Source organism: Gracilinanus agilis, chromosome 2 (genome assembly GCF_016433145.1).
Source record: "Gracilinanus agilis isolate LMUSP501 chromosome 2, AgileGrace, whole genome shotgun sequence".
Taxonomy (NCBI): Eukaryota; Metazoa; Chordata; class Mammalia; order Didelphimorphia; family Didelphidae; genus Gracilinanus; species Gracilinanus agilis.
In genome coordinates this window covers 572,493,245-572,519,662 of record NC_058131.1, presented here as the reverse complement: position 1 = coordinate 572,519,662, position 26,418 = coordinate 572,493,245, and the positions used below count along the sequence as shown (strand labels likewise).

At 42.5% G+C, this 26,418-nt stretch overlaps 1 protein-coding gene across 2 annotated transcripts in view; it reads right to left on the bottom strand.

Moving 5' to 3' along the window:
- Nucleotides 1-4,866: 4,866 nt before the first annotated feature.
- Nucleotides 4,867-26,418, bottom strand: part of MEGF11 (multiple EGF like domains 11) — a 317,433-nt gene continuing 295,881 nt past the window's right edge. The window contains exons 14-23 of one of the 2 annotated variants that reach the window (XM_044662411.1): nucleotides 26,288-26,416; nucleotides 25,045-25,173; nucleotides 23,463-23,591; nucleotides 22,042-22,275; nucleotides 19,205-19,320; nucleotides 16,266-16,332; nucleotides 15,274-15,375; nucleotides 11,670-11,726; nucleotides 5,725-5,931; nucleotides 4,867-5,027 (exon numbers count right to left, since the gene is read on the bottom strand). In XM_044662411.1, the coding sequence (XP_044518346.1) occupies nucleotides 4,867-5,027; nucleotides 5,725-5,931; nucleotides 11,670-11,726; nucleotides 15,274-15,375; nucleotides 16,266-16,332; nucleotides 19,205-19,320; nucleotides 22,042-22,275; nucleotides 23,463-23,591; nucleotides 25,045-25,173; nucleotides 26,288-26,416 (1,331 nt within the window). The remainder of the gene's footprint in view (nucleotides 5,028-5,724; nucleotides 5,932-11,669; nucleotides 11,727-15,273; nucleotides 15,376-16,265; nucleotides 16,333-19,204; nucleotides 19,321-22,041; nucleotides 22,276-23,462; nucleotides 23,592-25,044; nucleotides 25,174-26,287; nucleotides 26,417-26,418) is intronic. The other variant, XM_044662412.1, reaches the window with a different exon arrangement.

Here is a 26,418-nt window from a genome sequence, read left to right as displayed (position 1 = left end):
CCTCACTGGCATATGCTCTTAAATAAGCATAAGTCTATGCAAGGAACTTTTAAGATAAGAATTTTCACATTCTTAGCACTTATAAAATTCTTGCTTTTGGAATCTAGGACCAAATAAATTGGTTGCACAGGATAGTCAGCAATTTGTTTTCAGATGTCTACAAATGGGTGCACTTAATACATGTTGCATTATTGTGTATGGATATTCAGGTAATTTCCAGATTAATGATGGTTATTAATAAAACTTGCCTCAGTAATCTTGGGTGGAGATTTGGTCTTTAATACCTGAAGTCCAAAAGGCAGCTAGGTGTCACCCTTATGCATAGAGCATCAGACCTAGAGTCAGGAAGTCCTGAGTTCAAGCTCAGCCTCAGAGACTAATTGCGTGACCCTAGACAAGTCATCTTACCTCTGTTTCAGTTTCCTGAACATAAGGATAATAATAGCACTCAACTTCCATGGTTGTGAGATAATTGTAAAGGTGCCTCGCACAGTGCCTGGCATATAGTGGGTGCTATAAAATGCTTATTCACTTCCTTTCCCTCTCCTGTTATTTGGTACTAAAGAGTCTGCCATACCTATACACATACTAAATTTGACACTATTGCTGGTGGTAGTCATACACTCTTCAGTCACCAGTGAGACCAGGGTTGAAACTTGGTGACTGGTATATTTCCCTTCCCAGTATTGAATCTGACCCACTGAATGCTCAACCTTACCTCATCTCAGGCAACCGGTTCTCCTTTTCTCATATTTCTTCAGTGAGTCAGTGGACTATGGCTAGCATTCTTCTTTTCCTTAGTGACCTCCCCCAAACTTGGCATACTAAAAGGAATGCATTAGCTACCTGGTACACGCAAGGCTGCCTTTCATGTGATTTTTGCCTACATAAAAATGTTGAGGGCAGGGAGTATGCTGCAGTATGATCTGACCCCTCCCAGCAAAGGGCGATCATTGAATACCAGTGTAGGCTTTGCAGACCTAATATGCTGCTCCACTTCTGCCTGGATGTCAGTCTAATTAAATGTCATTACATAATTTTATTTTGAAAAAAACAATCACTTTTAAGAATGATGGTTGCTACATAAAGGGCTTCCTTAATTCTTCCCTATTGGGTAGTAGTATTTTTCTGTTTTAGTCAATAGTCAATAATTTTGGTTTGGTCAGATAGGACACTTAACTAATGTAATTGCTGCTGTTCACCTAGCTTTCTGCCTTAAAGAGTATTGCATGCAGTGGTCCCTAAAATGAGTGTATTTAGTTGTATTTGCCATCTTGTCTTTTATAAATAATGAGCTTATACATTGAAATTCTTGGTAAATACAGTTTTTGCTCTATGTGTCTTCATTACTTTGTTCTTCACTCAGTAAACTCTTGCTATTGATGATAATCTCTTAGCAAGATCTCACAAGTTAGCCTTTGTTTCTGATGAATATTAATCTTTTATCAATGGTATAAATTGTCTTTTTCCTTTTTACTTAGACACTGTGTTAAACTGAAATTACTTCTTAAATAATATTTAAGACTTGCAAACTGAAGTCAAAGGACTTTGATATGATTTTTAAGCGGATTACATGCAAAAGCTTTGAAAGTACGAGGGATAAGTCTTAAAACTTTATATCACTTGACTGAATTCAGTAAGCTCTAATTCAGTGTCTGCATTTTTATTATAGAACTATTCCTGTAGCTTCTTTACTAATTAGAATTTTGCTTTAAAAGGTGGTGAAGCAGCTATATCCCTAACTGTCAATGCTGCTTGTTAACTTTTGCCAGAGGAAAGCTATTTATCACATTTATGTAAATAGAGTGACTCCAGCATTTCCCTTTATTCCATTCCATAGAAGTACCTTTGTCCCTTTTTTTTTTCAGCTGAAGACAAGCTGCAATGGTTATCTTTGTTTGCTCATCCTTATGAATGCAGTGAGACTAGTAAGGCCCTTGTGTGTGATACTGATGTGCATGTAAGATTTTTCAAGAATGATGAAAATGTGTTGAACTCTTTTCTAATCTTCTCAAAGAAAAGGACTACTTTTGCATTCTTTAGACATTGCTTTTTCATTTTTAAGATACAGATTCTTACATATGATTTGGATTATCCTATCTTTACTCCTATAGAGCAGAATCTTGAACTATGTACAATCAATTCATAATGCTATTTAGGAATTCTTATGATGTGTAAATCAAAGCAAAGTAATTTGAGAAATGCAGCTTGAGAGAAATTAACTTTATTTTGTACAGTACTTTTTGCACAGTGAACAAATATATTACAAATCTGTCTTGATTTTAAAAAAGTATTGCCATTTCATAGCCTAGTTTCTAACTTAACACTGTCATATTGTGTGTGTATGTGTGTGTGTGTGTTTTCTTTTGAACTCTATGCACATCACTTCATTTGGTTGAAAATCCAGCTTCTGGAAAACTTGAATAGATCTCTCTAGGTTTCCAGTTTAAATATATAGAAACAGCATTTACATGTTTAAGATGGCAGCTGAACCTGCTTGTGCTAATGCTAGACAGGATTCCCTAACAATAGCTCTATATGATTGAAATGCCTTTTTGCAGTCAACTCTCAATTATCTTTGGGAAGTTATTTACTTCGGGTTAATGATGCTTCCTTGCCTTTTCCTCGCCTGGGTGCCTGGATTCTGGCTTTTGGCCAGTTCATGAAATCCTCTCTATTGGACAGTGACTAGGGAAGATATTTGACACTTGAAGCCCATTGCTGCTGCAAACCAGCAGCTTAACTGCAGAGGTCAAGAATGATTTTGGAATTTTGGAAAGGCTTAAGTTTTGCCTTATCTATCTTCACTCATCCATGTTTTGTTGATCTTCAGCATAAAGATAATTGAATATTGGCTGCCCTGAAATTGAGGTAAATCTTTTTTTATATATATGTATACATATATGTACATATGTTTATGTAAAAGTTACTTGGACCTGCAAAATAAATGTTGAATTATATTTTATAAGGCTTTTCTGGAACATAAAATTGCTATTGCTGATCACCCACTTGCTCCCATGCATACATGCAGCATTCATGTAAATATTAGATATCATCTTCTAATGGGAAAATCTGCTTCTGCTTAAGCCTATGTATGGAAAAAAATTTTTTTTCTTTCTCTGGTTAATGTTTTAACTATTAATTTTTTGTACAGCAGATTATAATTTGCATTAAGGGCTTTGAAACTCTCTTACTTTGATATAGAAACATTTCTGTCTTCACTAGTCATTTCGTTAATCCTTTGTGGACTCCATGGAAGTGCTCCTTGCTGAATGGATCAATATTGGAGAATGAGGTACAGTTGTGGCATTGGTTTTTTCAGCTTGCCATTGACTTCATTGAAATTCTCTTGTGAATGTTATATAAGAGTTGAAGTGTTGGCTTTGTCTCTCACTTGATAGAACCTCAGTTTACCTGCTGAAAGTCCCATCATGCCCATTAATCCTAGTGATCGGCACCTACACACCTGAACACCAAGACTTTTAAATCACTATCCTATTGAAACAATGATTTTGGTCATCATTGCCTTGAAACAATTGGTTCTAAAGTAGAAAATTTTCTTCCTAGTCTTTGAAGCTAATTTTTACTGTGTTTCTGTTTATGCTACAACAACTGATCAAAGTTCATTCTTCCTTTGATCATTCTATTTGGTTCCATCAAAAAAAAATTCCCCAAACATTTCAAAAATTAACTTGCTAATTCCTTATCTGCCTATTTAACTTTACACATTTAGACTCAGTACTACATCAGGTTAAAAATTTACAAAGAATTGCTTGAAAGCAAGTATTCTTAGTTTCATATGTCAAGGATTGTCAACTTGAAAAAGAAATTAGGCAGACTTAGTAGCCATTCTAGGTGCCCTTTATTCTGTTCTAAAAATGACTATTTGAAACCTCATCTGAAAGCTAGTTTTTAGGTAGAATGACTGAGGCATTATAAAACAATAGGTCTGGATCAAAGGAGATCTTAATGAATCTGTGACTAATATTGCCCAGATTTTGTGTCTGATGACATCTTGACAAAACTAGCCTGAAACCATTGTTCTAGACATTGAAAAAAGCTGCTGCTCTGGAAATGTTTGTACTTCTATAAAAATCACAACTATATAATCATTTTTAAATCCAAAAAGGGGTAAGTTAAACTGTTAAAAGGTTTATGCTTAGGTTGACATAAATAATTCTTAGGCAACCAAGCCATAACTTAGAGCCATTGAGATTTTATAAAACTAGAACATAGCCATATAGCTACTTGAAGGACTGATAATATGATGGCACGAGGGATCTCTCCCTACCTCTGTACTAAAGAAGAACATAAAACAACTTAATACAAAGAAAGACAATATACAAAGAAATGGGTATAGTAGTGACATTGCCCAAATATACAGATCCTGTATTGGTTGCTTTTAAAGTATTTCCTCTTCCCTTCACTCCCTTTTTCCTCTACCACCCTCCCTTCTCCTTTACCTTTTCCCCAGGATTTGTTTAAAAAAAAAAAAACCAACAAAATACCCCCCAAAATGTTCCATTAGCTCTTCAGACATGTCTCAACTTGTCTATGCAGCTGGTGTTGACTCATCTTGTAAAGTGTTGTTACAACACAGTCCAGAATGTGGAGTGTTATTATGGGGATGGACCATACAAAGAGCTTCACTGAACATTTATTCCAGTCTCTTTGGAAGTTGTTCTTTAGTCCTAGGTGGAGAGTGTAAAAAGCGATTTTAACGCCATGCAGCAGGAGGTGGTGCATACCAGTGTTCCTTGTTTACCATTATTTCAAGTCAAAGGATTGTCTTCTTTCAGTGAATCAGAGAATGTGTCCAGCACAGCACAGCACAGCACGTCATGTCACAAGCGTGTTTATCCCTTTTTAAGATTGTTTGTCCTGAGAGGGTCCATGGGCAGGGCTCTGTCTTACTGGGAGGAGGTCATAATGACCAGGAATATGGCTGTTCCTAGGTAGGTCGTATGGATTCTGGATATAGCTGGCGCTATGACCACGGCCTTCTTGGACCACACTGACTGTGGGTTCTAAGGATATAGTGAAAAATGAGTTCAGAGAACAGATTAGCTTTGATTGCCTCTTGGGGGAAGAGGAAGGATTATTTTAACACAGGCTAGGGAGGGAGATAGAGGTTTCCAAATTCATGTCAAAAGGCAGTCATGTTTGCTATTCTGTAAATCAAGTACTGGGGTTTAGAAGTCAGGCTTTGCTATTAGGTTGGTATTCTGTCTTAAAGTGTGCTGTAAGAATGCTAAACTAATCACAACCAAAAGATTCGACATAACTAAGATGGGGCTTTAGTCATCCAGTCCTTCCAGGCTGAGGTCATTAGATATGATACTAGGGACTGTAATTTTTCAAGTTTAGGTGAAACTTAACATTACTGTATGGACCATTACAAATCCTCATTCAGGATTAGTAATGAATTTAAGTTGAAAACTTCCCTTAAAATGCTGGGAGAATAGATGGACTTCCCCACACATTTCCCCACTATACATACTTATTATGTTGTATCCCACTCATAATTTTTTAAGAGTAGTATTGGTATGGATATTTGACTCGGGAGAGAAGGGGCAGGCCTAGGAGGTATTGGTCAACCTGGAACACTTAAAAAGTAGTAGTAAGTTTTCTTTTTCCCCCACCCCTCCAAAAGAGGTGTTTGCTTAGGGGATCTTATCTCTACTTCAGCTTATGCACAGCATTTGAGTTATTTAAGACACCTACCAACTTCATATATATTTTTATTAGATGTCGACAAGGATGGCATGTCTGTGTATGGAGAATCCCTGTGAGCAGGTGACTTCATTTCTACATAGCTGCTCTCCATGGGCTTGCAGGTGAGGAGGGGAGGATCCTTGATGGTGGCATAGGGATTTTCACTGCTGTTGAGAGAGCATGTACTTGAGCTGCTCACAGATTCTTTTGTGTAATCTGTAGAACAAGAAGGAGTTCTCTTAGGATAGCTGAGGACATGTGTTATCATTTAAAAGTTATAGGAACAGGTAACTGAAAGCTGAAAGCTGAAACATCTAACCTGTCAGTTTAGAGAATGATTTAGCATATAAGATGGAAGGGGAGCGGTCAGGGACAACATTTATAAATATTTGGGGAAAAGTGCATTAAGCAGGATTCTTGCCCTTAAGCCACAACTAGGGTGGGCGTGTACATTGGGTTTAGGATTTTATTTTCCCAAGTAGGCATTGTTGTTCCCAGACCCCCACCCCAACCCTTCCTGGAGGGCAGAGTCTGGTGTCATTTTAAGTAACTACAAATAATATCAAAGCTAGGTGACCCTATAATGGCTTTTTGTTACTAAAGAAAAGAAAAAGCACAGGATTATAAAGTTAGAGCTGGAAAGGAACTCATAGGCCATCTAGTCCAACCTCTTCATTTTATAGATGAGGAAACTGTGGCTCAAAGCAGTTACGTGATTTGCCTGTAGTGACACAAGTAAATGAGCTTCAGAGGCACGATTTGAACCCAAATTCCGACCAGAGACAATGCTTTTTTCACTGTACCACACAGTGAGGCCTTTTATCCCAAGTAAACTTCATGTCATTGACCAGAGGGAGAAAGGGGGAGCAATATTCAAGCTTTTTCACATTCCTGGAGTGGTCTTCTTGTTTGTGTGATTTGAGGAAGTGGGGGCTGATTACTCCATAGGATATAAAAATAAAGGAGCATTGGATAAAGCACTGGGGTTTGAGTCCTATGACTACCTGTTTATTTACCAGTGTGATCTTGGGCAAACCACTTCTCTCTTTTTTGGCCTCAATTTCCCCATCTACAGATGAGGAGGTTCTTAATCTAAGGTCCATGAACTTTTTAAAAATAATGATTTTATTATGATCAATTTCCTTTTTAATCTAACTTTATCTTAGGCATTTAGAAGCGTTATTGGGCTTCACCAGACCTTTCTAAGTGATTCCATGACACAAAAAATCATTAAGAATCCCGGGGCTAGATAATATTTGTTTCCTCCCATTTTTAAGCTTCTCTGATCCTACAATTTTTATGTCACCCTGGCACATTTGTCTAGCACAGGAGTACATATATTGAAGTGTGTCTGGAAGGCAGTACCAAGACCCATTTGATGTATAATTACAAGTGTCTAGGTGATCGCTTAAGATTGAATGAATGTGTGTGTCAACAACCTGTGTCTTGAACTTATCAAAGGATGTTTCTGTCCTTGGGCTAGAGGGGGCAGTCCACATTATGATTAGTTAGTATCCCACCAGTATAGCCTGATCAAGATGGTCCTCCTCACCAAGACTATTAGGTAACCTCCCTTTCCTCTCCTTAAAAAAAATATTCTGCTGAAGGCTTCCCATGGTGTTTCGTCTTTCTCCTAATTCTGTCAGCTCTCAGCTCTATTCTAGGTACCTCTGATGATAGGCAAACTTGGCTGAGTGGGGAACTGGTCAGCTGAGATCACAGATATATGGTACTTGGCTATATACTTCATTTACTTATTTCCAACAGCAGATATCAAAGAGAGGTAGAGCATTCTGTCCTGGAAACATTTCCTTAAGTTTATCTTTTTGGATATGTATGCCCCCAAATTTCAGGGATCCAAGAAGTACATAATTAAATACATGAGGTTTCAGACAAATCATATTTCCTGCACAATTTCTCTTGCTCCTCAAGAATCAGAAAGGAACAAACAAAACCTTACACTATGGCTAAGACTTAAAGAAGGAAGCTAGCTGCCCCTTTTTTTGTATTCTCACTTGTCTTGCTAGGAAAATGTAAACAATAGGACAAATCCATATGATCTATGATGATGGGTCAGCCTTGAAATCCTTTTCCTTAATGAATGAATCTCACCTCCCCAGTGCAAAACAAAATTGATTCATTTTAATTTCACTTCCTCTTATGACAAGAGAAATAGGCTTAAGTTTGAGGAAGGAAGGAGACATGAAATGGTTTCACTGATCTAAAGTGTGTTTAATTAGCCTTGAGTAAACTCTTCCAACTGTTCAGTCAGCCTTGGATGGGTCCATTCATGGACAAGTTAGACACTATTATTATGTGAGGAAGTTAGATTTCTAGGTCTCTGTGATCAGAAGCAAAGGCAGCTGTAGCAGTTGCCCAATATCTTGAACCCAATCTTATCCCTCCCATCCTGCCTGTAGAAACAGGCCATCAGAGAAGTGTGAGGCCCCAAAGTTATAATGGACCACCCAGGAACCTACCAGGAACTTGCTAGGCCTGGGGAGGAGGCAAAGTAAGAAAAAATAGGAAGCTGCCCTTTTTACCTGCTGAATCACCCTCACACCCATCTTACCTGATTAAACAAATAGCTATTTAAAAATACTTTCTCAAGTTTCCCCAAGTCCCCACCTCTAGGCATTTTGCCAGGAAAGAGGCTGAAAGGAACTAGAGTGTAGTGCTGCTAGGACTCACTTTAGCTTGTGATTAGCATCAGATGTTGAGCCCTGCACTGGGTGAGAAATGGATTATGATCACTCATATTTACATAGTGCCTGTTTACTAAGAAGGACCATAATCTTTCCAAAAACTTTGGATAGAAGAGGCCCAGGTGCCCCCCCCCCAATTTCAAATAATTGGAGAAACTAAGCACAGAAAAGTTAGTGGGAGAGCTAGAACCAAAATTCCTCTCTCTGCTCCCAAACTACTACTGTTATAGCCTGATCATATGCCTTTTCTCCAAGTACAGCCACCATTTCTATTAAGGAAAAGGAGCAGAAGAACGAATTTGACTGGCCCTAGAATTGGTAGTCTCCTCCACAGGGTGGCAATCTTATTCTGACTACCTGAGAGCCCTGGGTTTATAGCTTGTGCACTTTTGAGGAATGATTTGGATAGGAAGGGGTGTGAGATATTTTGGTAAAACTTAAGGGAGAATCATATCCCTGTAGTGAGTATAAAATGAGAAGAGCTTTGCATGAAGGAAGTGATGAGAATTTATGTCAAAAAGAAGAGGCCAGGGAAGTGAGATCTTGGGCTCAAACAAAGATAGGGAAGATAATAGAGGACCAGACACAAGGGTTTCAGCTCTTGCATATTGAATGAATTGAAAGCAGAAGCCAGGGGCCAGGGTAACCATAGAATGTAGCAAAATTATTGGTCGGGGGTATGAGGAATAATGGAAAGAATGTTGAGTATTTGGAGAACAAAATCAGAAGCTGAGATGAAATTACCACACTATGTTGGTAACTCAGCACCTCACTAATGTAAGAGTGGGGAGTAGTAAGAAAGGGTCACCCTGTGCTGTAATGGGCTGGTTGCTTTCAGATGGGAGAATAGAGCCTGTATGAGACAGAGAATGTTGGCTGTCTTAGTTTTGTTCTAGTTGAGTCATTTTAGAAAATACAAGTTTAGTTTGGGTTTAAACTGACTTACTACATGTTTTTGAGGAAAACTCCCCCAAATTTTTTGGTTAAAAAGGATTCCAGGGTCAGTGATATAGTGTAAGTGCTTGGTTTTTGGTTCACTGTTTGTCTTACATCTTGAGTAGTTCTGTAAAGTCCAAGACTGGAAGCCTTTTTTCCCTTACTTCCCACTCCTCCCCTTTTTTTTCCTAGAGCGTTCCTGCACTTATGTCCTCATTTTAAAATCTTGATTTTTACATCTTCCATCTGGCTACTTTTGCCTCTTCTCTTAAAGTCTGAATATATATCCATGATAATGGAACCAAATTCTTTAGCTGCTAGAGTGTATTATCATATGAAAAACATTAGCACTGAGACCATTGGATTATAGTGATTTCAGGGCCTTTTTCACCTCTTTGATTATTACTCCATGGAAAAGGAAAGGACTGAAGCCATCTGCCTTTTAGGTAGAGACCCTTGCTTTTCTCAGTTTGGTTTTTTTGAGTGTAGCTTATCAGTTGCCTCTTCTCAAGTATTCTATAGTGTGAAGTCTGGGGAATGCTCATAAGAGCACAGCAAAAGTTTTACATCCATTTAACAGTATGTCTGGACTTGTCTCAGTCTCCTTTCTGGAGTGGTCCAGCCTGTTTTTAGCATCACCTGTGGTAATGCACCCCACATGAGCTTGTAGACATGCATCCTATTTGAATGGCTCCATTCAGAAAGCATGAGAATGAAACAGGAAAGCAAATGCCCCTATGGGAATAGCATGGATGGCCCTTACCCTGGGATTTCTAAGCAGTTCTGGGCCCCTTATAAAATGCAGAACACTAACTTATGCTAATATTGCGTCAGCCCAAATCTTATGCCAGCTTTGTGACGAGCAATTTTGGTGCCTGGAGCAAGCAGTACTAAATGCACCCTTAAATCAACTTACTCAGAATAAATTCAGTGGAGGGAAAGGAAGCCCATGGATAGAAATCCAAGGACTCTCCAAGGTTTGCTGCTGTGGAGTTCAGGCAGGCTAGCGCTGGGCCTAGGAGGAACTCTGCCAGGGGGAAGAAATTCTGCCATCTGGTAGCTTCCCAGTTTTAACTAATTATTCTTGCAAACTAGGTGCTATGTTCAGTTGTTTCTACAGCTGTTACAGGTGTAGAAGTACTGGTAGCTTCCTCTAAATTTTAGTGTCCTGGGCCAAGTTCTTGTTACAGCCCTGTCTCCTACTGAAAGTGTATTGTCTATCAGTCATACACAGAGAGCTACAATGGACCCATAGATCCTATAATGGCCATCAAGTCCAACCCCTCATTTTTAGCTAAGGAACCTTGGAAAGAGGGAGTGATTTAACTAAGGTTACACAGCTAGTGTCTCTTAAGGCAAAAATGTGAACTCTTTCTGACTCCACATCCTAAAGGAGTAAGTAGAGATTTTTGTCAGGATTTGTTTCATTCATATTGCACTTTGTGGAAAACAGGGCATTTCCATTATCTCATTTGAACCTTACAACAGCCCCCTGTGATAGTAGTATACCATCATCTTCATTTTATAGTTAAGAAAACAGATTGTCACTGATTCTGGGAAAAGGCATAGATATAACTGAGGGGAGATGGTTTCCCAGGAAGAGAGAAAATGTTCTTGACTTTCCATCTACTCAGGTGTTCCCCAAAGCCCTAGAAGTCTGAGGGCCTTTATAGGATTTAGATAGAGATTTTTCTTCTTTGTGTTTGTTTTCCTAGCACATTGCCTGCCTGCCTGTCTGCCAGGTAGTAGGACCTAAATAAATGCTTGTTGATTGATGTTATTCAGAAGTTGGGTTGCTTCTCGTCTTTTGTCCTTTCCTTGTAAGTAATCAAGATTTGTTTTGGTCACTGGATATATACAGGGAGAGGTTTTTTGGGCCTCATTGGATATAAAGGGTTTATCATTTTCATTTTGCATACCTTGACAGGTGGAAAGTAGTTCTTCTTGTCAGCTCAAGACAGGAAGCCTCTGGGGCAGATAGATTGACTTTATTTCAGATTTTTTCATTGATTTAACTTACACTAATTGGTTGGATATAATGATGTATTCTACATTTTTGGAGTCATTTGGTTAGTACCTATAAAAATAACCCACAAGAGTTTGCTAAGTAGATATAACTGAAATTAAAAAATGAATCTGGCATTATTACAATTGATCCTCCTGGGCAGAACTACCCAGAATGAGGGTATTGTGGATTATTTTTTTAGATGTGCCGATTCTCTGAGGTTTGAGTAATTCCTGGTCATGTCTGGTCTGTAGTATTTATCCAGCTAAGTTCTTTGCTAATGGCACATCAGGCATCGGATACTCTACCTTTGAAGCCTTTCTCCATAATATATGTGTTTTGACGTCTATCCAGCCCACAAGCACCTGTAGAAAAATAATATACAATGGGAAAAGAAATAATGATGTAAGTGGGCAGTATAAGGATGTGTCAGGTTCATTTGTTCCTTTTCTCTTACCTTCGAGGGTGGGACAATCCTCCCTCTTCCCCCCACCCCCAGCCCCAAGATGAGTAGAGGTGTCTCTGCTAGCATTATTTCAAGGCAGAAAATTTACAGCTCCTAAAATTAATGGCACCAGCCATGAAAAGAAATAGAGCCAGCTTTCAGTTAGCCATGCTAATGAAGAGGGGAGGAAGAAGGAAGGAAGGAAAAGGCATGGATAAGCCAAAATCACTTAGATTCAAAATGAAAGCAGACAGATAACCTTTTCATGCATGCATGCACGCACAGGGACCAGATACCTACTGGGGCTCTTAACTGCCCCAGCCTCTGCTTTTCATTGAAGAGCCTTTATTGTTGCAGATCATCTAAAAGTAGGTTTTATTTAATACATAGGCATCTCCTTTCTATGGTCTTCTCTCAGTTATCCACTCTGTATTCTCCACTAATGGGCAATTGAGAGTTGGTTATGGAAGAAAGCAGTGCTTTTTAATTGTAAGGGTGATTTAGGTTTCTAGTTTCAACTTTCAACAGGGATGGGCTGCCTTGCTCATCTTGCTAAGCAGACAAGACTAACACTTGCGAGCTTTAGGCCCTGATTGTGAGTTGAGGATAAGTTAGAATGTTGGTCCTTCATGAAGTCATCTTGTGATGGCCTTCAACCCCCATGTCCTAATGTCATATTTCACTGCAAATAGTTCTTGCCAATATCTTTCTAGAACAGCTTCTGGCTCCCTTCTCAGAATCAAGGTCATTAAGTGTTTCAGGGCTTTACCCCTGAAAACCATATAGAAATATTTGATATGCTTTGATCTAAATTCCTGCTGTCTTCACTCCTATCTGTGCTGACCATATCATAAAGTTTCATCACAGAAAGCTCAATGTTCCCTGACATGTGATATAGGCTCTATAGTCTCTGTGCATATGTCCATGGGAAGAAGCTCAGAGAGATATGATGCTTATTGATCAGCTTAATCTCTTCCCCCTGACTCCATTCCAGCTCCATTTCAGACATGCCCAACTATACCATTTAGAAAGAACAGAATGAGATTTGAGAGGCAGCTGTCCTCACCATTCCCCAGTATGACTTCCTGCTCTTCTCTTGGCTTTCAAACTAATCCTTGCTACCTTTCCACTTCTGGAGGTATTGTGACGATAGCTCTTTGTTTTCTATTTCTGGGGCCCTGAGCTGCTCCACAGCTGGGAGACCTCCCTTGGGACGAGGGTTTCAGCTGTGGCATTATTCCTAGGGGCCTAGCCCCAGAGAATAGTTTTGGCTATTTCCCCAACATTGTTATTCAGTACTCATTAAGGGCACTGCCCCAGATCACCAACTATGATTCTAACTATGATTCTGCCGAATATAATCACCAACTATGATTCTGCCGAAAACCTATTCAGGACCTTCCTTTCAGTCTTTCTCCACTCACAGCCTAGAAACTGGACTTCCTAGACCCTTGCCCCCTGCAAGGTGTTTCAGTCTTTGAAAAACCTGGTGGTTCTCACTAAACAGTGAAGAGACTTCTTTTTCCACCTCATCCCAAGGTGCTGATGGTAGAAAGGAGAGAATGATGGATGCCTAGTAGTGTCCCTCATTTGCCAACTGCTGAGAAATCAGGACTGCAAGCTCCAGGTTTGAGGAATAATTCCATTTTAGGTGATGCAGCCAACTCATTGTGAGTGTGTGTGTGTCCCCATCCAGAACTAATATGCTTGGCTCCTCCAGTTTTCATTTCTACTGAGATACAGACTATATAAGTACAGACCATCACAAAGTAATATCCCTTCTGTCAAGAACTGGCAAAATAAGACAAAAAATGTAAATGTACTAGGAATTTTGGCTATAGATCTTGATTACCAGGACAACAGTATTTTTTCTGTTTTTTAGCATCTCCTGCAAAGGGAAGCCAGACTCCATCTTCCTTTAAGGTGGGAGGGGTTGGTAACACGACAAGTTCTGAGTACCTTGAGATTGAGCAGTGGGCCCAGCCTTTTGTACCGAACTCATAGAATTGTTGTGAGAACAAAGTAAGATAACATATTATGTGCTCTATAAGCAGAGGGTATATCTCACAAATTATCGATTATTCTAGGTATGTTTACCCATGGGTCAGAGTTACTATGTGTACCTATGTCTGTTGGGGATCTTGCTCAAAGGAATAGAATAAGAACCCCTATTGCTCCAAGTTGACAATCAGGTCTTTTGTATATGGTATGAGCTACATCCCCTCTCCCCCTTTGCCTCCCCAGTCCTGAAACCCAGAAACAACAATCTGAGACTCTAGGACTTGGTTCTCTGAAACTGAAACCTAGACCCCAGACTTTTCTCACCTCCTGGATTCACAGCAGCTATACAGGGCCTTCAGTACAGTCAAAGCTCCAAGATCAATCTTTGTAGAAAAATGTGTTCACATAGATATCCCTTGTTATTTTTTTTTAAACCTTTACTTTCTGACTTAGAATCAATACCATGTACTGGTTCCATGGCAGAAGAACCATAAGGGTTAGGCAATGGGGGTTAAGTGATTTGCCTGGGGTCACATAGCTGGGAAGTGTCTGAGGCCATCCCCTATTCCCTCTTCAAAAACACCTTTGACATTCTAGCACTCCAGCCTCTTCCCCTCTTTTATTCTAGGGAATTGGACTAACCCCTTCTTTCTTTTCCCAAATTATTAGTTGTGGAGCACATAATTCCTTTTTATGCTTAATAAATATTCATTAAGGATGATGGATAATTTATGATCATTTTAGTGATGATGAACATAAAGTTAGTAAGACCATAGTCCTACTCTCATTTAAGCCATAATTTCCCCAAGGCTTTAAGGCAGCAAGCATGGTGTTGAGAATACTATCAAAGGCTAGAAATGTCTGGTCTGGGTGATGGGAATAGAAGGCATTCCAGGTGGCATCTCTAATGGGTCTGAGGGCGCTCCTTCAGGAGCCCGAGAGCCATAGATTGACAACCAACTCTCAACTCTCCATGCTCATGGACAAGGAAGAGCAAAAAGACACAAACCCCAAAGCCCTTTTCTTCGGCTTTGGCAATTATCATGTCATTTATTGTCTTTGTCATATTTAATTCATCTTCATATTCACACGAATTTGTATCTTATGAACTCATATCAGCTTCTTGGAGTAGATGGTGGGAAATGGGACCCAAGGGCATGCTGGGTAGTGACAAGAAGGCATCCTGGGATTAAACTTTTGCTTCAGATGCTGTTTTGATGCTAAGAGCTGATTGTTAGTACCGTCTCCCCATTGCCACACTTCAGACTTTGAGTTGCATGGAGGCACTGGCTATGTTGAGCAATTAAAAACCAGAATAGGCAGAGTGGGATTGAAGGGGCAAGGCACACTTGCTTGGGAACTGACTGGTCTGTGGTATGGTGTTCAGCAAGAGATGTGTAGAGAGAGCTGGGTCTTGGGATTTGGTGGAATGACAAAAAACGAAGAGGAGTGGAATGGGATCTGACCTGGTGTGTGTGGCTCAGCGGGGCGACCAAGGTGTCTAAGTTCAATGTAGAAGTCTTCGGGCGGGTACCTGGCCTCCAGGGCACTGATCTGGAAATGGGAGTCTAGTGAGAGGAATGACAGGGAGGAGCCATTATTCCCAGAACCCCTGGGGTATGAGGCATATGGGGGTTATGGGGCAGGGTTGGTGTCTCAGACTGGGCAAGGGGAGAGATCCTTTATTTGAATTCTAAAAGAGATACTCCAAGGTGGACCTGATAGCAGACACTAAGGTGGCCTTGCTCCCCTTCTCTGTTGCCTTGGGAGAAGGGCGGTGAATAATAAACTTTGGAGGTATTGGTGGGGGAAGCCTGGGACAAGCAGAGAGGACAAGGGCAAGAGACAGAAAAGGGGCATTTTGAAAATGGTACCCATCTAAGAGACAATGAGGAAAGGTCCTTCCATCGTGGCTCCCCCTTTACCAGGGAACTGCCCTTATCCAGTAGAATGTAACCCAAATAAAGATATGGAGCCTTAGCTACTTCCACAGAGCTGTCTGACTTTCTAGATGCAGGGCCCTCACTGTGATTCAGAAAAAACCTCATATAGGACCCACCCCTGCCCAATTGTGCCTATTTGTTCATTTAAGGATCTGAGGGAGGGACCATAGGTCCTATTTGAAGGAAATCATACGACGTTTTATTTGACATCCTCACAGCGTCACTGTTCTCACTAGGCCCCTTCATAACCTCCCTTCTCTAACTTAGACTCTCAGCAACATGCCCTTCCCCAAAAGACACCATGCTGGGCAGATGTCTGGTTGGCATCATTTTCCTTAGGACAAAGATGGCAGAAGCAGCCCCAAATTCTGCCACTATAAGTGTCCAGTGGTTTGAGTTTTAGAAGAGGGGATAGTAGACCCCCCAGGAGCCTTTCAGGGGTTGATGAGGCAGGACCTAAAGCTGGGGCTGGGCACTAGGGTGGGGAAAGGCTGATGCTGGGCATATTTACTGACCTAGCACGTTCACATAGCTGTAAGGTGTCCACCCAGACGTATCTCTGTCAAGGGATTTGTTACTGAGCTGTTTGGAAAGCAGGAGATGGGGTTAACACTGAGTCACCCAGACCCCCACCCCTCCCCTCAAGGAGACCCAAGTCCCTTGTTGCCTCCTTCCCCTTCCCCCAAAGGAACTGACTGCCTACCACTCAGTATTCGAAGTCATGGAATAAGGATTCCTGCTAGTGGCAAGAGAATGGGACAACTGCTGGCAGGTATGGTTTGGAGTGGAGCGGGGGGGGGGGGGGGAGAGGACATGGGTAGGCCAGTGTTTGTGCTTGCCTGACAGACCTCAACCCTTACTGAGGAAGCACATTCAAAGATAACATTCTCAAGCATAACCTAGGCAGTCAGGTTTGAAATGCCATCAAGCTACTCTGGCATGGCTTATGCATCATGCTTCTCCTGAGAAACAACTAGGAGGGCAGATTAGGGGCATATACTTCTATCTAGTTTAATTTTTTGTCTCCTAGTAGTAAAGTCTGGATCCCGTACTTGCCATCAGCCCCTTCTCTGCCCTGGATTTTATTTTATATTTGGCTATGATAAAGCCTCTCCTTTAACTACCACAGAGCCTGAGCAACCCTCAAAAAAGATATGAAAGGCCACACAGAGAGGAGGAATTGAGAGGAATGAGTGATTGGCAGAGACTGCAATATAATGTGAGTTATTCTGATGCTCAGGCTCCTTTTCAGATGATGATGATAATAAAGAAAGATTACATTTATATAGTGCTTTAAAGCTGACATACGCTGTTCAGCCATTATTCCATTGGACCTTTACACTATCTCTGGTGGGGAGGGGTAGATACTATCATTATTCTTACTTCTTACATGAAAAAGCAGGCTTAGAGAGCGTATATGACTTGTCTGGGGTTATATAGCTAGTAAAATATCTTAGTTGGAATTAGAGCCTCAGTCTTCTTGATTCCCAATTTGGTTTTCTAGCCATTACAGCATATTGCCTCTTATAGATCCAGTTTTTGAGAATTTCAAAAAATTTTGCAGACTCAACCTTTAGCTTCACAGGTGAGGAAATGGAACCTTTGAAGTAGGAACTCAACCCTTTAGAATTGAGGTATAGGTGGGGTGGCTGAGTTTCTGAGACATGTTTATCTCTTTTCCCCATGCCAGAGTCACCTGAGAAAAGACATCAAAGTGGCTGTACAAATCCAAGAATTTTTCCCAAATGGTACTAGCTTGACTTCCTATCATGCTTGTTTGTAGGCATACGTATAGGTGTGTATGTACATATGGGCACATACAAAAAAGAGGCAATATCTTTTAAGAAGAAGGAAACCTGGGCCAGACACTTAGATCTATATATCACTTGTTAGTTCCATGATTGTAGGTAAGTCGTAGGTATTTTTAACTGCCTCAGTTTCAAAGTTAATCTATGACTTTATGAGGGCATTAGAAGCCATTCATCTCCTTAACATCAGTTCCCTCTGGGATTGCCACCTGGCTGGTCTTTTACTGTCTTGGCCTTGTGATTGTATGAGGTAATGCCAGAAGGGCTCTTGGAAGTCATCTTGTTCAACAATTTCATTTTACAGATGAGGAAACCAAGGCACTAAAAGGAGTGCCTTGCTTAGGGTCACAGTCCTAGCATGTGTTAGAACTAAGGTTCAAACCTAGAAGCCAGCTACCAGAAGGGACTGTGGGAACATGGGATTTAGAGAGAGAGAAGGGACCTCAGAATACGTCTGTAACTACACTGAAATAAAGTTGGTATTTAGGTTATGCAGTTGGGTCGACTTAATGAGGATGGAGAAAGTCAGGGATGGCATGGCATTAATGATGGGGCAATACTCATTGATTGCTGTCAAGTCTTTTCATTAAGTAGCTTCAGATCCTTGTTTTGTAAGTGTAGCAAAGTAATACCTAGCCTGCTTACTTCTGGCAGTATTAGGATACTCCACGGTGATGAAAGAAGTTCCAGCTTCATATACTACTAAAGCACTATATAAATGTAGGGGATTGTTATCAAGAAAGGGTATTTTCATATGACCAAATAAAGGGTTTACGGTGAAGGCGTGTATCTCTGGGGTGTCTGTATAAGAGGTTCACACCTGCAAGATATATGTAAGCTCTTCCCATAACACTGTTTTGGCTACCCTGTTTCAGGCCAGCAGAGGTCAGATGGCATCCTTAGATGCAAGCAGAAACAAGCCACCACTCTTATCATCACTTACCAGGTGGCTGGTTCTATTGGGAGCTTCATAGAATTGGCCATTCTGGGTGTGTGCTAGTTACCTGTAGCACATTGTGGCAGTCAAAGACTGACAAAAACAGCATGATTTTGTGGAAGGAACACGAGAGTAGGAGTAAGAAAAACCTGGCTCTGCCAGTAATAGACTCTGGGGCTTTAGACCCTTCACTTCCTCCCCTAGGTGCCCGTTTCCTCCTCTATAAAATGTGGATAGGACTCTTTGACTTGCACTTTTAAAAATAAAAAGTACAATGCAATTATGGATTATCTGACCATTGCAGATTACAGATCATTAAACCAGTTATTACGCTCTCCTTTGTGTACAAACATGACATTCCATTAGGGGCATTGTTTATAACAGTGAGGATGGATTTGCACTGAGCCATTCACACTCTTACCCTATCCTTTTGGGAACACTAACTGGGGTTGGGGAAATAAAGTTTGAGCCTGGCTATTTGGAATTTATCATGGTGCGCCAGTCAATGGGGCTAACCAGCTAATAGTTACCTGTGACACCTCGGATTCCTGTAGATGTTTACATGTTGCCTATACTTTTTGCTACATGTAGCCCAAAAGAGATGAGGAGCTCTGGGGTGTATCTCAAGCTAAAAAGAAATTTTCTAAAAGAAGAAAGAGAAACTATACTGGGGAAGTTGCAGGGTGAGTGGAAATCTGATGACAGGTACCTTAGTGGAGCTGTTCCTGTCCAAATTACTGACTGTTTCGGAAGGCACCCCACATGCCAGAGCGTGGTAGCTGGGGTTGGAAAAGCACTGACCATGGCTGCTACTTTGAGACACATCTGGGAAGAGAACAAGGTGTCATACAAACACCCCCATCCCCATGGCCCAGGGACACTCCACAGCACCAAAGCATGGCTTGGGGAGGACCCGAGAGTGCCTGGTAAAAGTTTGCCAGCCCCCCCTGACATTTCTCCAAGCTCCTAGATTTCCCAGAGAGACATTTATAGAGACCCCTCCCTCCCCAGAATGCCTCTTTTGGACACATGGACTGGACTATCCAGAGTGGAAGAAGATACCAGGATGCCCTTGGAGCCTGGAGCCCTGAAGGAATAACTCATTAGCCTGCATGCTCTAATCTCAACTTAACTCGGAAGGTTACTTGAGAACCAGGCCCCTCAAAACCGAAGAGAATATATCTGAATAATCCATCACTGTATTGGGTGGGGGGAGCAGTTATCCCCACGAGGGAGAGGGGAAATAGATGGGCACCGACCCTCTCTTCCCATTCTTATGACTTCACCCCTCCCCTGTCCATCACAAGGGTTCCTACGCTTTGAGAATTCCTCATCCCCTCCTAGTGGAATGTGGGAGAACTATTTTCTACCCTCCAGAAAGCAGACAGGAATAGCAGCCATAGCAGCAGCATGAAAAAGCTACAACTTGGGTTTTTTTCCTAGACCTGGAATTTTAACATCTGGAGGAACTCCCTTTATAAACGCTGATATGGATCAGCAACATATCTGTGTATTTCCCAGAGTTATTTGGTGGCCCCAAGCCCTTAACGTGACTTGCCTGTGGTCATACTGCTAATATTTCAGGAGCAGGACTCAGTGTAGGTGTGCAAGAGTGCTAGGCCAGCCCTCAACCCACCATGCCAATCTGCCTCTCATTGTATAATGTCAGACCTCTCTTCCTACTTCTGCCCCCCACCCTCAACCCATGTGCCTTTATATCCTGCTCTGAAGGGATACGGAGGCAGGTCAAGAATATTCTGGGGGATTCTCGTAGATACCCACTGCAGGGTAGCTAACTGAAGGCAGCTCTGACTGAAATGGAGAAGTCTAGGAAGTCACCAGACATTTTGGGGGAACAAGCTCTGATTGATAGAACCCAAGTGTGGAGTTGTGGTGTCTTGGAGTAAAGAATACTTGAAGCCTGTTCTTGACTCTGCTGACACCTCGTGGAGGTTTGCATTTCAGTGAATTCCAAATTAAAATGTAGGGCTTTGTATAAACACAGGGGTGTGTTTTAGCTGGCTGCCCTAAAGGGAATGTGGGGTGCAGATAGTATAGAGAGACTATGCAGATCCTGAAGGAAGAGGGACCAGGCTAAGGACTGAAACAAGAACAAAAGAAGTTGGGGTTGGAGACATAAGAGAGAAGCAGAAAGGGGGCTAGGGAGACAGTAGAGGTGGAGGGGTAGGTGAAACACTTGGGAGGATTACAACAGGGTCTGGAGTAATGCTGGGGGCAGTGATACTAGTGAAGATACCAAGGGAAGAGGGTAGAGATAGGATTTGTGGAGAAATTTGGGGAAGAATGACAGGACCTGGGGCAACACAAGCAGCAGAGTCCGGGGAAATGTTGAGGCAGAGGGGAGAGGTGAGATGTAACAATTTCTGTGCACTTCTATATTGAATCAAAGGAAAAAATGAAATCAGCCAGCTTTTTTTCCCCTTCAGCTTTGGTGATCTTTGAGGGAGATCAAGGCTGGCCAACTATCCATCTCTCTCCTGCCTTAGACACTCAGACCTTTTTCTAGTCTCCTAAATGCACTTGATATGATGATTCTATACTTTCAGGCCAGATATACCCTAGTCTCTCAAACACCCCTTCCCATTCCCCATTCTCTCTTCCTTCCATCTCTGCACAACACCAAAAAAAGCACATGGGTGATTGGGAAAATCTAGGACTACAGATACCAGGAATGAAAAGTAGCCGGTTCCATGGGAGGTGGTGACCCAGACTGAGATCATCATTCCCCATAAGCAGAAGGCTCTGTCTCCTCTCAAGTGAACTTTCCCTCCCCTTGAATATAATGCGCACCATTCAGAGGAACATTTATTCTGGGAGCTCCAAATATCTTTCAGACAGTGCTAGGACCCACCAAAGAGAGGGGTATGCCAGGGAAGTGACCTATGGGACACTGCCTTGTTTACTCTTTCCCAGACTGTATGAGAACAGCTGGGATGCATGGCCACCTTGCCCCATGATCTAGCCTCTGGGGATTTGGCTTGATGTCCTTCCCCAGGAGACTAGAGAACTAGAATTTTCATAATAATGAGACCTGGGATTGGCTGGTGGAGAAAAGTGTTATGGGAAGTGGGCCACTGGAAATAGTTTTGGGGCAAGAGATGGGGGGGAGAGGATAATTTAAAAGAGCCTTTGCCTGACTTTCAACATTCCAGGTTCTAGTACTCCTCTCCTCTGCCTCTCCCTTCTCTCCTGGAATATGTCTCAATTCCTCCTCCTTTGGGAGAATCTTAGGAGGAAATGAATAACAATTGAAGCAGCCTGGGTCACCCCCAGTTACTAGAACCAGTTTCTTTAGAGAGACAAGGGTATCCCTTTAAGCCAACTCCCTCCTTACTCTGAAACCTGACTGTGAGTACAACAGTCTGTCTCACACTTGAAAAACATACCCTTTTGGGACTACTTTTGTTAAGTGAAGTTTCACAACTGTGAACTGTTTAGCTTTCCCTCTCTGTTGGGTTTTGTGGAGTGTGGAGAATCTTGGGAAGGTCCACTGCCAACACGGCACCAGTCCCATGTACTCCTTACCTGACAGAGAGTAGTCAGTGCTGGTCATTCTCATGGCTGGTGTGTAGGAGACTCGGGGCATGTCATTGCCTTTCTCTTTCTGTTTCCGACGATGCCAAGCAAACAGGCTCAAGAGGGCCACAATGACCAGGAGTAAGAGAACAATGCCGATGACAGCACCCACCGAGTGCCTCTCTGAGCCCAGTGCTGGGCTGATCTTGGTGTAGGGATTCAGCTCTTCCATCATGAGGGCAGCTGGGAACAAGATGTATAGAAATGAAGCAGAAGTCCTTAGAAGACACTTTCTGCCCTGTCTCTCTCCTTAACTTCCCCAACTTGATCTTTATTTTTCTGAGTTTTAAATACTAATCATCTTTCCCTTATTAACATTTTTAGCTAAACTACCTAGAGGCAAGAGACAAGGAATCCTATCTTGGCTCTGCCACAAAGGGGCTATGAGACCCTGGATGAGTTGTTTGATTTCTCTAAACCTCAGTTTCCTCATTTGTAAAAAAAGGGCTTAATACCATTTATTTTTCTTACAACTCTGGTGCATTCTGAAGATCATATGAATCATCCATGTGAGTCATTTAAAGTATTAAGAATGATAAGAAAGGAAAGGGGTGTTCATCATAGCCTTGGGGAAAAACAGGCAACTTTCCTTTTTTCTAAATTTGGGGAATATTCACTTTGGCTTTTCTGTGGCAAATATTTCATCCCAGACTGGCTTCCTTATTATCGCCGACAACTTCTGAGACTCCTCATGGAATACAGAAATTGTGAGCCAAATATGATAAGTAAGGAAAAATCTCTGCCAACTAAAAGAATCCTAATATTCCCCCACCCCAAACTGAAATGTCCTTCAATTCCCTTTTGTTAGCATGGAGAATGGATTATAAATATGAATTTAGTGGCTAACCCTTCAATCCCCAAAGCGCGACTTTGATGTACAATTGACCCTTTAAGGTTAAGGGAGAAGGTTATCTGTGATGCTGATTTCTCTGTCTCTGTGTATTCACTGCCTATCTACCACATGGGACTGCCTTTTGTCATCTAAATAACTACTAATAAAGTCTCATTAAAGAATCAGGGGTTATGGATTCTCGGTCACTTCAAATTAGAAGCTTCAGTAAGGTGCTAGCTGTGTTTGTTTACTCCTCAACCCACTTTTCAGTCTTGGGCCTTGTTTTCTCTTCCCATCTTCTCTTTGTCCATCCACCCCAAACTAGGCTATCTCTTTTGACTGTCAAGTCCTAAATGGAGGGAACTGGGCTGGGAAGGGCTGCCTTGAACATTGCAAGCTCACCTCTCCAGGCACTGCCTTCTACTTCTTGATTTCCCCCATCCCATCCCTTTAGTGCCACAAGAATGCAATCTAGAACCTTCTCCCTGCCCTCCCTCCCCTCCATGCCTCGTGTTGGTGGGACCCTGCAATGTCTTACCTTGGTCACACCGGATGCCTTTGAAACCCTGGCTGCAATAGCAAGTGCCAGTGACATGGTCGCAGGTGGCATTGTTCATACACTCACACAGCTGCTGACACCCATAGCCAAAGGTTCCTGGGGAACACTCTATAGCACAGACAGAACTGATAAGACAGATACACCTCTACCTCCCCCTACTCCACCCAAGCACATTCAAAGGAGCAGATGCTTGCTGGGACACAAATCAGGGGCTGGGGTTGGGAAGTTAGTACAGTGTGGGGCAATGGCCAGAGTGCTACGTACATAGGGGGTCAGAGGACATAGCTTCAAATCGTATTACTCCTGTGATCTGAGATAAGTCACTTAGTCTCTGGGCCTCAGTTTCCTTTTTTGTAAAATGTTATGGGAATTGGACCAAATTACCTTTGAGGTCTCTTTTAGCCCTGGACCTATGATCCTCTGATCGTAGAGGTGACAATCACAAATTCTTCATGAGACATTTTACTCTCCTCTGGGCTGGACTATAATTTATGATCCTCAGAGAAAGAGGCTAAACATGCTACTAGGGCTTGTAAACTGGATTATTTCGTGGGGAGTGGAAGAAAGAGAAGAAGCAGATACAGACAAAGAGAAGAGAAACAAAGACAGAGACTGTTCTAGGAGTGCAGTTTTTCTGCCTTTGTAATGTAATCCCCCTCTCCTTTGGGAAGCACTCCCTAATCCTTCTCACAGAATTAGGGTTCTTGGTGCCCAAGATCTTATCTTTCTGTTCAACCCTGGTTCGTTATAACTCTTTTGGCTGTCAATCCTAAATGGAAAGAACTGGCCTAGGAAGGGCCACCTTTGAACTCTGCAAGTTCACCTCTCCAGGCACTATCTTGTATTTCTCAATTAGCCCCACCCCCATCCCTTCGCTACCTCCTGAATGCCAGCCAGCCTCTGCCTCATCTCGATCCCAGCCAAGGGCATCGTGACATTGTGTCCAGAAAGCACACCACTTTCTGGATCCCACATGGGCGGCAATTTCAGCAGCTGACCCTCCTCTACCTTTTAGTGTGGGTGGACACAAGCTCTCCTCCTTCTCACAAAGCAGGAGATTGTTCTGTTAAGAGCTGGAATGCTCCGAAGAACAAGGAGGCTGCAGGGAGTTCTCGAAGAGCCTCTACCAGAAGGATAAGAACAGCAGGGGAGGCAGGGCTGTGTCTCACCCACTCCGCAGTGATGAGCCCTGAAATAAGCCCCAGTCCTGAGGGAGGGGGTGCATGGCTAGCTCCAGAGGAAACTTGAGATCAGGGTGCATCTTAGCATCTTCCCTGAGTTTTAGCCATTCTCTGAAGGCCTGGTTGAAACATGGCTATTTAAATCATAGGGTTAAGACAACCAGAGGTCAGCAACCATGGTAAGAGGTGACTTCAGTACCCAGGCCCCTTTGCTGAAGAAGGTCAGTCTTCCACCCCCTACCCCAAGGTGGCGATGGGTGGGGAGGGCTTCAGAAATGAGCAGAGCTCAGATGGAGTGGGGATATGGTGGGTTATAAGGACCTCCCTCCAAGGATGGCTCCCAAGGGCTTGGTAATGGGCCAGGGGCGAGGGCAGCTTACTCTGTTCACAGTGCCGCCCGGTAAAGCCAGTCCGACAGGAGCACTTGCCAGTGATGTGGTCGCAGTCGGCGCCATTCTGGCACTGGCATACGCGCCCACAGTCCTTCCCATAAAATGCCGTGGGGCAGCCTGGGAAAACATCGACAGCCCCAACAGTTCCCTCTGGCCTTGGGACTCCTTCTCCCAGGAGTCAGGTTATAGGGGAACCTTTTGGATCTCATACTGAATCCATGAATATGAATAATACTGACTTCCATCATTATAGCACTACAGATTACAAAGCCCTTTTTATCTCTACTGGTCATCAACAATTATGTGAAGAAGGGCAGAAAACGACTATTCTGATTTTAGGAATGGGGGGACAAGGGAAGATAAGAGGATTTTGTAGAAAAAAAAAAACCACTGAATTTTTAGTCTGAGGACTTCACTTTAAATTGCTTTCAAACTACCTATGTGCCCTTAGCAAGTGACTTACTTCTAGGCCCCAGGTGAAATTGGGCCATCTGTGAAATGAAAGGGTAGAACGAGATGAAAGTCCCTAGAGATCTAAATCTTTGATCTTATCTATAATTTGCCACACAGTCATATGACTAGAAATCAAAGGCTTTCCTAATAGGACTTGGGAGGGGGGTTGAAGAGGAAAGGGTTGACTCAGCTGAGCCTTGTCTGACTCTGGGCCTTGGTTTCCTTGGCGTAAAATACAGGGCTAGACCAGATAGTTCCTAAGCTGTGACATTTTATGACTGTCTGGGCTTCACTCATCTCCATCTACACCCAGTCATGTGGTTTTGAGCCAAGAACCCTAACCAGGAACCCATCGTGCCAATGACTAGGATCATGCTGAGCTCCAGTTTCTATCTTCCTCCCATGGGAGGCCAGGCTGGGTTTTTGTTTCTCTCCATCAGCACCCGATGTCAAAGGAATCCCTTCTACCCTCGTGCTTGGAGATAGATTTCCTGAACTATCAATGGAAAAGGCAGAGCAGATCAGGGAATCCCCAGAGGCACAGTGGGGGGAGGAAGGGATGTCACTGGCCTGAGAGTGGGCATAGTGCCTCTAAGAAGTTCCCTAGAGGGCAAGGTTTAACCCTTCTCCCTCAAGGTACCTCCTGTAATTGGGCTCCCCCAAACCCAGCTGAATTCTCCTCCCTGCCCCATCACTCTCCATTCCTCTGCTTCCCATTCTCTCCACCCTCCTCCCTTGCTCTGTCCAGCATGTAATTCTAAGAGATAAGTGAACTCACGCTGGGTGCAGAAGAGCCCTGTCCAGCCTGGGGCGCATCGGCAGGCCCCATCATCTGCACTGCACCCAGCCCCATTGTGACAGTTGCAGGTGTGGAAGCAAGCAGGACCCCAGAACCCTGCTGGGCAGGCT